We start from the raw sequence: 14,567 nt of genomic DNA on the forward strand, positions 1-14,567 counted from the left end.
GAAGGCTCATTGTATAGGAACAGAAGAAGAAATTGTGAAAGGGGACATAAGAAAGAATCTGTATGTCCATTACAGGCATTGTCCTGGACACATCAACTTCAGAAAGAATACATATAGAAGAATTTGGAGGGATCCCTGGGTGGCGCAGCGGTTTGGCGCCTGCCTTTGGCCCAGGGCGCGATCCTGGAGACCCGGGATCGAATCCCACGTCGGGCTCCCGGTGCATGGAGCCTGCTTCTCCCTCTGCCTGTGTCTCTGCCTCATTCTCTCTCTCTCTCTCTCTCTGTGACTATCACAAATAAATAAAAAAATTTAAAAAATATTTAAAAAAAAAAAAGAAGAATTTGGAAACTGGTTCCCTTGCAACTTATCCATGCCTGATATTGCTTAGAAGTCTTTATACACCTAGGGGCACCTGCACCCAGTGTGAAGACAACCTGTTAAAGAACGAAAACTCCAATGTCAGTGTCCCCCAGCCCTTTTCCTTTCTCACCAGCAATTTAATTCAGACTTCCATCTGTTGGCAGGTCACACAGTTACTGTTTTAAGTCTACAACTATCATACTATCCCAAACAGGTTTTTTTGTTTGTTTAAGTAGGCTCCATGTCAGTGTGGAGCCCAATGCGGACTCTGAGATCAAGACCTGAGCTGAGATCAAGAGTCGGATGCTTAACCGACTGAGCCACCTCAACTTCCACCTCTCAAAGAGGTTTTAAATTGCAAGGGGACAGACTGCCTCTTATGTTTCTTTGTATTCCCTTTATATCACTGAGCGTGAATTTTGTCAAAAGGAATTTCACATGCATAAAATTTCACTAACAATAAAAACTACTCCTTGCTAAAGAAAACCAAGCAGTGTGGTATTCCTGTGTAAAAGATGAATAACAGTCCTGGATAACGAATACGAATGGCTCCTCAAAGCCCTCACATAGGAAAATGCTGAGCCCTCTGACCCTGGAAAACAGCAAAGACTGAGAAATCTCTGCATTCTTTGTGTTCCAGAAAACAGTTTCCTACATGCAAACATCTTCCCCAGATGACTTAAAAAGATTCACAGATGCCCTCCCCTCTGTTTACCTATGATAAAGCCACACAGGCCCTCCAAATATCCATTCTTTGACTCATAAGTGATTAGCCCAGCTGCTTGTCTATACTTTAGAACCAGAACAAGATGCCTGTTAACCAAAGCTTGGTGAAACTGCTCTCTCACTGGCCTTCCCATCTCCTTGTACTCAGTTCTTTCTGTAGCCTTGTTCATTCCTCTTGATAAAATAAAAACCGTTTTTTCCCCTCTAACTCTTGAGATAGCTGTAGATCTGTCAGGGTATTCTATTAGAATTGATCCCACTCCCTATTTTAACAGTCCCCTCCTCCTCCTCGAAAGAATCCTTTTCCTTACTAATTTGAAATCTGTGTTTTTACTTGACACATTACATAATACAAATTTCTTTCAGAATAATCTTGCTCACAGAAGACTTATGTCTTAGCCTATTTTCAGGCCTATTTGTACAGATGGTATAATGGTAACTCTGACATTCAATATATTCAAGAACTATCCCTCATCTACTTCTTCAGACTTAAATTTTAATAACGTACTCCAAAATTCTTGTGACCTGGTATACAGAATGGGTTTCCCATCTACTAGTTCCCATATATCAGAGACTATGCTTCCACTGAACCACCCAGATCTCTGCACCATCTACTTCCATTTCTAGAGCTTCCTGAGAAGTTTTATGAATCACATAATTTAAAAGCTAGCAAAATGCAGATCTGAAAGGAAATAGGTAGTTACTTATATGGGCAAAAAAACAAAAAGACATTATTTAAAACATGAAGCATAATTTAGTCCATATAGTGGAAGAGGAGAAAACTAACAAAGCTGCTTATTTCAGAATAAAAAAATGAACAGTCCCTCATCTCACAGTTTTTCATAGTGTTACATTTCCTGAATGTGATATTAAGATGAAATTGAATATATAAGCCAGGGAGCTTTGAGAGCTCTAGTATATAAACATGACAGCCATAACTAAGTCATAGGAGATGGGAAATCCAGATTAAGAGAGGTTTAGGAGTAAAATGATATTAAAGATTATGGCCAACATACTTTATGTAATATCAGGCCATGTTTACACCTGGAATTATAATGAACAAATATAAGTCATTTCAACAAATAGCTGCATACTTTCAAAAACAGAGATTGCAAACTTAAGTCTTCTCTGCATTTTTAAAAAGGTAAAACAATAAGAGGAAAGAAATCAGGATTTTCTTTTTTTTCCAGGGTTGATTTTACAAAGTTACTATAAAACGCCTCAGCTTTAGAGATTAGTTAGCAGTTACTCATAGAACAGTAACTGCCAACAGAATTTGATTAGCAATTCAAATATAAACTTCACATTTGTAAAATTCATATCTTATTTTAGATATTGTTGTCCAGAAATGCTTGCTACAAATACAGTAAAATGACCTAATCATTAAAAAAGTAGATGGGTTTTTAAAGTTGACTCTTCAACCTCAAAAGGTTCAATAGAGTCACAAAAAAGGGCCAGAAGGGAAAATGGCCATTGAAGCAGTTTGCTAAAAGAGCACTCATAATTTATTGCCTAAGATCTACAGAAATATTTGATTTTCTATATAAAATTATGTACTTGAAAGGTAAATTAAAAACTTGGGGCACCTGGGTGGCTCAGTGGATTGAACGTCTGATTTGGTTTTGGCTCAGTTCATGATTTCATGGGTCATGGGATCAAGCCCTGCAACAGGCTCTGCACTCAGTGGGGAGTTGGCTTGAAGATTCTCTCCCTCTGCCCCTCCCCCCACTCGCATGTGCGCACACATGTACTCTCTCTCTCAAATCTTTAAAATAAATAAATAAACAAAAATCTTAATGGGAAAACCCCTCTTAGGAATATATATTACCAGTGAGCCATACAGTAACTAAATAACTACTATGATCAGAAGTTATGAAAAGGGAGTATTTTGTTGAAAATTATTCACTAGGTGGATGCTGGTTTCTAGCAGTTTTTCTCAAACTACTCTATGAAATACAAAACCCTATTTTCCCCCCATAGAACCACTATTAACAGAGGTGCCTGGGTGGCTCAGTGGTTGAGCGTCTGCCTTCACCTCAGGGCATGATCCTGGGGTACCAGGATCAAGACCCGCATCAGGCTCCCCACAGGGAGCCTGCCGCGCCCCCTGCCTATGTCTCTGCCTTTCTTTTTCTGTGTCTTTCATGAATAATTAAAATCTTTTAAAAAAGAACCACTATTAACAAATATGATTTTTTAAATACTAGCAAACTTAAGGACTTCATCAACCATAAGAGTCTATGATTAATAACACCAGTGCTCAGAAATGATGATCTGATAACTCAAAGTTAAATTAATATTTTTCACATATATATGACATGGCACATAAAGGATAATTCATTAATGTTTGAAAGAATGGATCTTTTCATTTCAAATATTTATAGAATTTGATATATTAAATCTGTAGTCAAGACTTAAAAACACATGATCAAGCTGCTCAAGAATCCTATTTTATGGTATATTATATGACAAAAAACCCTAGAAGTATAAGCCTTAATCTCTTGGAATTTGCTAGATGATTTCTAACCATTTCAATTCCAAACCACAGTGGAAGAAATAGTGACTAAGAAAATGCAACTGCAAAGAAAAATTTTTGGGAAATGCCTTCTGCATGCAAAAGGAAGAGATGGAATTTGCTTTGACGTGGATGGAACTGGAGGGTATTATGCTGAGTGAAATAAGTCAATCGGAAAAGGACAAACATTATATGGTCTCATTCATTTGGGGAATATAAAAATTAGTGAAAAGGAATAAAGCGAAAGGAGAGAAAATGAGTGAAAATATTAGTGAGGGTGACAAAACATGAGAGACACTTAACTCTGGGAAACGAATAAGGGGTAGTGGAAAGGGAGGTGGGCAGGGGGTTGGGGTGACTGGGTGATGGGCACTGAGGGGGGCACTTGGCGGGATGAGCACTGGGTGTTGTGCTAAATGTTGGCAAACTGAACTCCAATAAAATAAAAGGAAGAGATGGAGATTTATTAACTAGACCAGTAATTATTCCACATAACAAACATAAATTCACTAGCATGAATTCACTAATTCATAAATTAAATCTATTAAACATTCATGTTTCCTGAGGAAAACAAGTGACAGTTTTTAATTACACTATCAGTTACATTAGTCAGAGTTTACCTATACAGAACAATTTGGATTATTTGGAAACCAAAACCTGACATTAAAATGTTTTTGCCTACATGCCCAAATTTTTATGGGCTAATTATCCATTTTGTGGATGAGTGCATTGATTAGGAGGAAATTTTTTAAAGTTATTTTAAAATAATTGTTCATTAACAGAAAGTGCAAAAATAGCACAAGAGAGATTCTACATATCCTTAACTCAGTTTCCCACGTAGGCGAGCAAAATTTGTCACCCCAAACAGTGTTTCTTTGGCATATGGACTATTTTAGGCTGCTCACTTTTTTTAAAAAAATCCTGGAGATCAATTTTTTCCCCTCGACATTTAGGTGGTTTCTAGAAGTAACCACTCTCAGAATATTGATATGGATCCTTCTAGTTCTTTGTGTAGGTTTTTTTCTACTTAACAAAATACAGTTTATACTGTGATTTCTCATTTTTTATTTAAATAACAATAGAGTTTGAGGTAGCTCTATGGCTTAGTTGGTTAAAGCACCTGTCTTGTAAATAACAATAAAGTCTGGAGATTATTTTATATCATTTATATTCTCCCAGGCTGGTTATTTATTTTTTTAAAAGATTTTTTAAAATTTATTTATTTGACAGAGAGATACAAGTAGGGGGAGCAGCAGGAGAGGGAGAAGCAGGCTCCTCGCTGAGCAGGGAGCCCAATGTGGGGTTCAATCCCAGGACCCCATGATCATAAACTGAGCTGAAGGCAGACACTTAACCAACTGAGCCATCCAGCACCCTAGGCTTATTATTTTCATGAAACAAAGAGACTTAACCAGTTTTTTTTTTTTTGCCTTCCCCCTAAACTATCTAAAAAAAATTAGAGGATCTACTTCAAAAGAGAGCTATCATCATAGATAACTACAGTATAATATGAACTAGGTGCAGTAGACAACACCCTGGAATGGCCTGTTGGATCAAAGTCCTCTCTGTGTTCCACTGTTTCTGGACAGCCCAGCAAACACTTGTTTACCAAACATTTACTCTTTCCAGTCTTCCTATGAATTGTCTTTCTTCCCTTTGAAGTACCAGATTCATGCCCCTTTTCCCTTAAGTCTAGAATGACCTATATATCTCATTTCGCCTGTCTTTGAAAACTCATGTTTATATGGATTTCCTGTACACACATAGTTAAGTTTGATATTCTCCTGTTGATCTGCCTCATGTCAATTTAATTTTTAGATCAATCAGAAGAAATCTTGAGGGTATCAGAAAATTTTTCCTCCCCAGGACCCCTGATGGTAACACCTTACATAACTAACAATAGTACAATGTCAACACCAGGAGATTGACATTGGTACGATCGACAGACCTTATTTAAATTTCACCAGTTTTAAATGGACTCGTATGTACTGTAGCGCTACTAAATTTTATCACTGTGTATAAGTTCACGTAGTCACTATCACAACAAAGATACGGAACTGTTCACAAAGACCCCTCCCATGATCCTAACCCTTCAGAGTCATACCTACCTCCCCTTCTCTCATGCTTCTCACAAAGTTTGTGATCCCTAATGCCTGACAATCACTAATCTATTGTCCAGTTCTATAATTTTATTACTTAAAAACTTATATAAAGGGAATCACATGGTTTATGACCTTTCAGAAATTGTTTTTAAAAAACATAGCATACATAATTCCCTTGAGAGCTATCCAAGTAGTTGCATGCATCAACAGGTTTTGTGGGGTTTTTTTGTTTTTTTTTTTGTTTTTTGTTTTTGCTGCATAGTTATTCCATGGTAGGGATGTAGTCCAATTTGTTTAACCATTTACCCACTAGAGGACACTTTAATTCTTTCTACATTCTAACCATTTCAAATGGAACTGCTATGAAAACTTGCTTGCAGGTCTTTGTGAGAACACAGGTTTTCCTTTCTCTGAGATGTACATTTTCCTGGAGTACAACTGCTGAATTGTTGAGCAAGTCTATGTTTAATTTTTCAAAGAAACTGCTATACTATTTTCCAGAATCACTTTATCCTATATATTCCCATCAGCAATCTATAAAAGATCCAGTTTCTCTATATTTTTTCCAGAACATAGTATTATTTTTTATTACAGCAGTTCTAATAGTTGTGGTATAATATCTTGTTGTGGTTTAAATTTATATTTCCCTAATAGCTACGGATGTTAAACATTATTTTCATGTGCTTGGTAGAAACTTGTATAATTCTTTTTTGGAAAATGTTCAAGTTTTTTACTCACTGGGTAACTGGATTCTTTTTTAATGTTGGAATTTTGCTCTTTATCTTTAAATTGTACACTTGGTATCATGTCTAAGAACTCCGTATCCTAGGTCCTGATGATTTTCTGGTATGTTTTCTTTTAAAAGCTATATAGTTTTATGTTTCACCTTCAAATCTATGATAAACTCTGAGGTAATTCTAAAATATTAGATTTAGATTGAGGCTCAATTTTTGGGCTATTGCTCTATTACCATTTGTTAAAAAAAAAAAACACTATTCTTGTGGCACCTGGGTGGCTCAGACAGTTAGGTATTGGACTCTCGGTTTCGATTCAGGTCATGATCTTGGGATTGAGATCGAGCCCTGCAGTGGGCTCCACGCTTAGTGAGGAGTCTGCTTGAGAGTCTTTCCCCCTCTTTTTCCCTCTGCTCCTCCCCCACTTGCTCTTGCTCTCATTCATAAATAAATAAATGCTTTAAAGAATTATTCTTTCTTCACTGACTTGGGCTTGAGTTTTTGCCAGAAATCAGTTGACTATACTTGTGTGGGGCTACTTCTGAGCAATCAAATCTGTTCCATTGATCTCAGTCTAGTCCTCTGCCAGTACCACACAAGACAGCTATATAAATCTTAAAAAGGGGTAGAATGATTTCTCTCACTTTATTACAGCTTTTCAAAAGTTGTTTTTTCTATTCCTGTTCTTTTGCCTTTCCATTTCAACAACAAATCTTCCTGGGAATTTAACTGGAATTGGAACAAACCCATAGATAAATCTGGGAAGAAATGACATCTTTGTTGAGTCATCCAATCCATGAAGAGTACATCTGTCCATTTATTTAGATCTTTGAGTTCCTTCATCAGAGATCTGTAGTTTTTACAAGACTTATAGATATTTTATGGGATTTATACCTAAGAATTCATTTTGTTTTTGTTTTGGGCAATTGCAAATAGCATAATGCTTTTAACTGTGGTTTCCCAGTATTCTTTGCCAAGTAAATAGAAATAAAGAAATATAATTGGTTTTGGTATGTTCATCTTATATTGCTGATGAACTTACTTATCAGTTCTAGAAGTTTTGTTGAAGATCCTTAGGATTTTGTATATAGGCTTTCATGTCATCTAGAAATGAAAAGTTTCATTTCTTCCTTTCCAAACTATATGCTTATATTTCCTTTCCCTGGTTTATTGTGATGATTTCCAACACTAGGCTGAATAAGAATGGTGGGAATGAACAGCCTTACCTTGTTCCCATTCTGAGGAGAAAAGCATTTTTTTTTTTTTTTGAGAAAAGCATTTTGAGTAAATTTTTCTGAAAAAAAAAAGTAAGGTCTATGTTTGTTCCTACTTGTTGAGTTTTTGGAACCAATTCTATGAAGTCTGCATCCTTTGTTGTATGTGGCCACTAAGTCTCTCTTGGTTAGTTTAGCTGTTGCTTATTCAGGGGCTGTGTGTTAGGGCATACCTTTAACCCTCAGGGAGTTGACAACTCTGCCTTAGCGTTCAATTCCTACTTGCACAGCCTGAAAGTTGGCCACAGTTGAGAGCTTAAGGCCTTGTTAGGGCTTTTCTGAGCATATGCACAGTCCCATACATGTTCATGGCCTTCTTGATTCCCACAAATATGTTTGTAGTTTTTTCAGAGCCCCCACAGACCTCTCACTAACCAGTTTTTCTTTTTAAGCTTTTAGGTTAGCTTTCTGTTTGCCCCAGCTGTTACTCTATGGCCTCAGATAGCTGTGAAGGTAAACTGTCTCTGAAAATTTTCAACAGATGCCCTCAGGAAAAAGGTATTTTGTAGTAGGCAATCTCTGAGTCAGACCAAATAAAGACAAGCCTTGCAAGTGGGGTCCCTTTCAGGGAACTACCAGATAGATCAATAATGACAATTTCGTGGGCCAGAGGCTTTCAAGGAATTCTATCCCTGTTCTGCCTCCTTTGGTGGCTTCAAAGGTCCTGGTTTTCACCATGAATTCTGTGTTTTCAAGGTTACTATGGAACTGGAGAGAGGGAGATGGCAATGGGGCAAGTTAAAATGCCACAAAGCTCACTGTTCTTAGCAAGAATCAGCAGTTTTTCCTGAATAAATTCTTCCTGTGTAGCTGCAAGCCTTTGGTTAACTTCCAGAGTTCTGAAAAAGTTGGATTCTATTTTTACTGGTTTTCCTCTTGCTTTTATGGCGAGCAGAATTGTCAAAGGTCCTTATACTACTCCAATTTCACTGACATCATCTGCTACCTGGGACCTTTAGAATGAGATATTCTTAGAGACTAGGTAAACTGGAACCCAATCTATATTCTTTCTAGAAGACAGTATTCTTCCAAAATAAAAACTGCCATTTTTGAACTTCTAAAATTGAACCATAAAGAAATGAGTCCTTTCAAGATCTGAGAACTGTCAATTCTGTTTCTAATTCTATATATCTTACCTTAAAAAAATAAAAATAAAAATAAAAATAAAAAAAAAGAATTTCTTAAAACGATTTACCTAAATTAATTTTGATACCTATTTTTAAAACAAAAAAAGTCTAATTTAATTAGTGGTTTAGTACAGTAAGAGATAAAATGTGCATTAATTAAAAGTTTTAAGATATTCATCAAGGAATTTCATTAATAGAGGCTGTGTATGTAAGTATGAAAATATCCTCTGATGAGAAGTAATATCCTAATATAAATTCACCCAGCTTTCATTTAATAAAAACTTGTTATTCATCTCATGTTCATAAGCATCAATTTCATTTTTTCATACGTGTGAAAGAAGAAGCTGAACTAGTTAGGAATAATATGCCTTTTTAGGAATCTAATAAAAGCTATGGACTTTCTTCCTACAAATGAATATATATGTTCATTTAATTCTGCTTACAATTTAAGAGGTTCTTGGATACCCCACAGCCTGTAAATTAAGAACTCCTACTGAAAAGAAATTATGATTTTATTGGGAAAAACAGAAAACAGATATTCAAATAATTACAATAATTTCACCTTCAGTGGAGCAAAGAGAATTTAAAATATTAAAACATAGAAGTGGTCTCCAACTAATACATAGTATTTCATTTCAAAAGCTAATTTGTAAATTATGTATTTAGAATTTATTATATGTTCTTATAAAACAATGTTAGAAACAATGGCTGGAGACTATTAAACCATAAGCCTCTTAAAAGTAGGTGCTCTTCAGCAAAAGATACAGTCAACAAAACTAAAAGACAACCTACAGAATGGGAGAAGATATTTGCAAATGACGTATCAGATAAAGGGCTAGTATCCAAGATCTATAAAGAACTTCTTAAACTCAACAGCAAAGAAACAAACAATCCAATCATGAAATGGGCAAAAGACAGGAACAGAAATCTCACAGAGGAAGACATAGACATGGCCAACAAGCACATGAGAAAATGCTCTGCATCACTTGCCATCGGGGAAATACAAATCAAAACCACAATGAGATACCACCTCACACCAGTGAGAATGGGGAAAATTAACAAGGCAGGAAACCACAAATGTTGGAGAGGATGTGGAGAAAAGGGAACCCTCTTACACTGTTGGTGGGAATGTGAACTGGTGCAGCCACTCTGGAAAACTGTGTGGAGGTTCCTCAAAGAGTTAAAAATAGATCTGCCCTACGACCCAGCAATTGCACTGCTGGGGATTTACCCCAAAGATACAGATGTAATGAAATGCCAGGACACCTGCACCCCGATGTTTATAGCAGCAATGTCCACAATAGCCAAACTGTGGAAGGAGCCTCGGTGTCCATCGAAAGATGAATGGATAAAGAAGATGTGGTCTATGTATACAATGGAATATTACTCAGCCATTAGAAATGACAAATACCCACCATTTACTTCGACGTGGATAGTACTGGAGGGTATTATGCTGAGTGAAATAAGTCAATCGGAGAAGGACAAACATTATATGATCTCATTCATTCGGGGAATATAAAAAATAGTGAAAGGGAATAAAGGGGAAAGGAGAAAAAAATGAGTGGGAAATATCAGAAAGGGAGATAGAACATGAGAGGCTCCTAACTCTGAGAAACGAACTAGGGGTGGTGGAAGGGGAGGTGGGTGGGGGGTGGGGGTGACTGGGTGACGGGCACTGAGGGGGGCACTTGATGGGATGAGCACTGGGTGTTATGCTATATGTTGGCAAATTGAACACCAATAAAAAATAAATTTATAAAAAAAGTAGGTGCTCTTTTTATCTGTCTTTGTATTATAATGATCTGTCCAAGTAAACAGAATATGTTAGGACCTCAGATGACCCTTTACAAAACCTATTTTACTCAATAATGTATTTGAATACAAATGCACTAAAATAAGAAAAAATATTGAGGCAATGACAAGGTCAAATAAACCACAAAGACAAAAATTTTTAAAAAATGGAAGTGATGAATCACTGAATTCTACTTCAGAAACCAATATTAACTAAGTAAAATTTAAATTAAAAAGTAAATTTAAAAAATAAAAAAGAATAAAGAATAGATTTTAAATTATGTGTTGCTTGAAAGAGGCTTAATTAGACGAGAATGTAACAGTAAATAAAATTATTTCTAGATATTCTTATTCAAACTTACAGATTCCTTTTGTTTTAAATTTCACTTCAAAATATGTTTCTTCTTAATATAGCATCTCTTACACTTAGCCATGAATGAGGTCATTTTTTTGGACCTAACAGTTTGTAAATGGACTGGAAGGGCAAAAAGGATAAGATGTTTTGCCTGCAGTGACTGGAAAGGAGTTAGAAGACATTGGGAAGGGGAAATTGGTCAGAGGTTTTATATATATAAAATGTTTATTATATATATCTTAAAATGTATCCAAGTTAAAGTAAGATAGTGTAAAAATGAGTAATAAAAGGATATGGGGGGCAGCCCGGGTGGCTCAGCGGTTTAGCGCTGCCTTAGGCCCAGGGCATGATCCTGGAAACCCGGGATCGAATCCCATGTCAGGCTCCCTGCATGGAGCCTGCTTCTCCCTCTGCCTGTGTCTCTGCCTCTCTCTCTCTGTGTCTCTCATGAATAAATAAATAAAATCTTTAAAAAAATAAAAAGGATATGGGATGCCAGTGGAAGGAAGGAAGGAAGGAAGGAAAGAAAAGGAAAAATGGTGGAAGGATGTAGTGGAAATGGAATTTTGATTTTGCTTCTTGGTGCTAAAGAAGATGGGAAAACTACATTTTGGTGCCATGAATATAAAGGACAAGTGACACATTTTCATCTGAGTAACAATGAACCCTTATCAAAACCAGATAAAATCATGAGTAATATGTGGAATTCAACTGGTATCATGTAATACCTTAAAGGCTGTGGCCCAACCATATAGGATCAATGAAATGACCTGGCCTTGTCTTCACAATAGGACTTGGAAGACATTTATATAGCAAAAGCAATGCCGAAACAATGAAGGAGTGAGCCACAATTTCAGTGGCAGGCTCCCATATATTAGGTAAAGACAAGATACATTCAGAGACATGTACTACAAGTGAGCCCCCTCACATCCCACCCTTTTAAGTTTGGCATTTGATTGCTTAACTAGGTGACAATTAAAAAAAAGAGGTTCAGCCTGGCAGTCTGAGTCTGTAGCAGCAGAGATCCCTTGCTGAAAAAATCTGTCAATAAACAACCTCAGCCAACTGAGAAAGTAATCAATTGCCTCCCTAAAAATGTCTTTAGCCAAGAGAGATTCAGAATTAGGTATAACAATGAGCTAAATCAATATAAAATTGGTATATTGAGTAACTGATTTAGACTTGTGATTTTAAACTAGACTCTTCGGGCTCCCGGTGCATGGAGCCTGCTTCTCCCTCTGCCTGTGTCTCTGCCTCTCTCTCTCTCACTGTGTGCCTATCATAAATAAAAAAAAAAAAAAAAAAAAATCTAGGGATCCCTGGGTGGCGCAGCGGTTTGGCGCCTGCCTTTGGCCCAGGGCGCGATCCTGGAGACCCGGGATCGAATCCCACGTCGGGCTCCCGGTGCATGGAGCCTGCTTCTCCCTCTGCCTGTGTCTCTGCCTCTCTCTCTCTCACTGTGTGCCTATCATAAATAAAAAAAAATAAAATAAAATAAACTAGACTCTTACTAAGTTCATTAACAGTAACAGAACATTTAAGAGAAATAAAGATTCATCACATCTACAGGTTTAATAAACTAGGTTCAGGACCCAGGAAGGTTTTATTAGTTAACAACTGAGGTACAAAATATCAAATACAGTATATTAAACTTACATGCAGTAAAGTTTTAAGAAACTTAAGGAAGTTGCAAAACCTGCTTGGAAGTAAATTTTAAATTCTGCTAAATTTATAAAATAATTTATATAAAAAAGTAGTAATAGCCAATTTCGGAGGATAAAACCATGAGATCTAAAACCTCTGAATCTTACCATAATATTTTAAGGATTAAAACACTTTTAAAAAATCAGTTCTTGTTGTAACAACAATCTTCTATAATCAGTATATGGATAATAGTAATAATTCAAAGGGTTAAAAAAGTATTTAAAAGCAATGATCCTCAAGAAAGATCTACAGAAACAGATTAACTTAGAGCTTACAGTATGTGGGATTTTACTTTTCAAAGTTAGGATAACTGGATAAAATATAAATAGGCTACTCTGCCTTAGCTTTTCCAACTTCAACTATCAACTGCATTGTTCTTGGGGAGATTTAAAACGAATAAAGAAGGATATCTTTTATTGGACAGTCAAAAAGCCTGAATTTAGAAGAGAGGCTAATTAGAAAAATAAATATAATCAATTGTGCCAGCTCAAGTAGGAGCACATGTGAATTGTGGCTATGTGGAACTAGGAGTTAAATTCTATATAAAAAAAAAAAAAGTAACTTTATTTTTTTTTTAATTTTTTTTAAAAATTTATTTATGATAGTCACAGAGAGAGAAAGAGAGAGAGGCAGAGACACAGGCAGAGGGAGAAGCAGGCTCCATGCACCAGGAGCCTGATGTGGGATTCGATCCCGGGTCTCCAGGATCACGCCCTGGGCCAAAGGCAGGCGCCAAACCGCTGCGCCACCCAGGGATCCCCCCACAAAAAAAGTGACTTTAAAATGCTTACCTACTGTTAAAAAATATTTACATATAAATGTGATTGTCCATACCAAGGTCTTAAAACCAAGTTTAAGTCCTGCATGTCATAACAATACTGATCTTTCAAATTTTCATATATACTCTTCTAAGTGACATAAACCAAATGTGATCTAGGAGTCTTTAGTTCTATTAGACCATAATCCTAAAGATGGTTAAGTTATGGATTTAGAAGGAATTCATCTTATTTCTTCTGAGCCTGCAATTATCATATCTTTGCCATTATTTCCCCTTCCTCCTCTCCCATCCCATCTTCTGTACCACAGGACCCAAAATTAGACCCTACAAAAATATATATCCAGATCTCACTTTCTTCCTAGTCAAAAATCGTAGGCCTAGAGCAGTCTTATGTTGCTCTCTAACTGTAAATTACTCTAGCTATCTTTCAAATACCATGTTCTAGAACTGACAGAATGGAATTTAAACTGTCTCCACCCACTTCCCACTATATTATACCCGCCACTTCACCACCCCCAGATGAAAGTTAGGTTGATAAATGGATTTTGGAGATGAAATAAAGCCAGACATCAAATAACTTACTTGAAATCCATCTCTTACCTTCTGTACTTAACCCTGGACTTGATGTGAACTTGGCTACATCAACAATTTTTACAGCAAACTGTTGCCCAGTTTCTCTGTTGATACATCGTCGTACAACACTGAAGGGACCCCTTTAAAGAAAAAAAAAAGAAGCCGAGTTTAATTCATTGATTAGAGTTCCATCAACATCTTACTGATGTCTCACTGTCTAGTTTAAGATCAAATTTAAGTACTATAATTTTGAACATATTTTTCTATAATCTATGAGGTAAATAATTCACAAACTAAAGTTATTAAACCAGAATAGAAAACAAATTTGCATTTCAAAATGACTTATGAAGATACTAACTAGTTTGCTTATATTCAAGGCAAATAATCTTTGTAATATTCTCCATATATTATCAATATCTTAAACAAAATAAGAAATCACAGCGGTAGTGCACACAGCTTTTACCTTTTGAAGCCGAAACTTGTTATTGACCCCTTCCCTTTCATCTTAATTACCACCTACCCAAT

The 14,567-nt window shown here is 36.3% G+C and overlaps 1 protein-coding gene across 12 annotated transcripts in view; it reads right to left on the reverse strand.

Annotated features, from left to right (window-relative positions):
* The window catches only part of CASK (calcium/calmodulin dependent serine protein kinase), a 350,654-nt gene that overhangs the window by 268,138 nt on the left and 67,949 nt on the right, over window positions 1-14,567 (reverse strand). For 6 of the 12 annotated variants that reach the window (XM_038587210.1, XM_038587220.1, XM_038587216.1 and 3 more), the window contains exon 2: window positions 14,052-14,182. In XM_038587210.1, the coding sequence (XP_038443138.1) occupies window positions 14,052-14,182 (131 nt within the window). The remainder of the gene's footprint in view (window positions 1-14,051; window positions 14,183-14,567) is intronic. The other 6 variants (XM_038587211.1, XM_038587221.1, XM_038587214.1 and 3 more) reach the window with 1 other exon arrangement.

The sequence above is a fragment of the Canis lupus genome, chromosome X (genome assembly GCF_011100685.1).
Source record: "Canis lupus familiaris isolate Mischka breed German Shepherd chromosome X, alternate assembly UU_Cfam_GSD_1.0, whole genome shotgun sequence".
Lineage (NCBI taxonomy): Eukaryota > Metazoa > Chordata > Mammalia > Carnivora > Canidae > Canis > Canis lupus.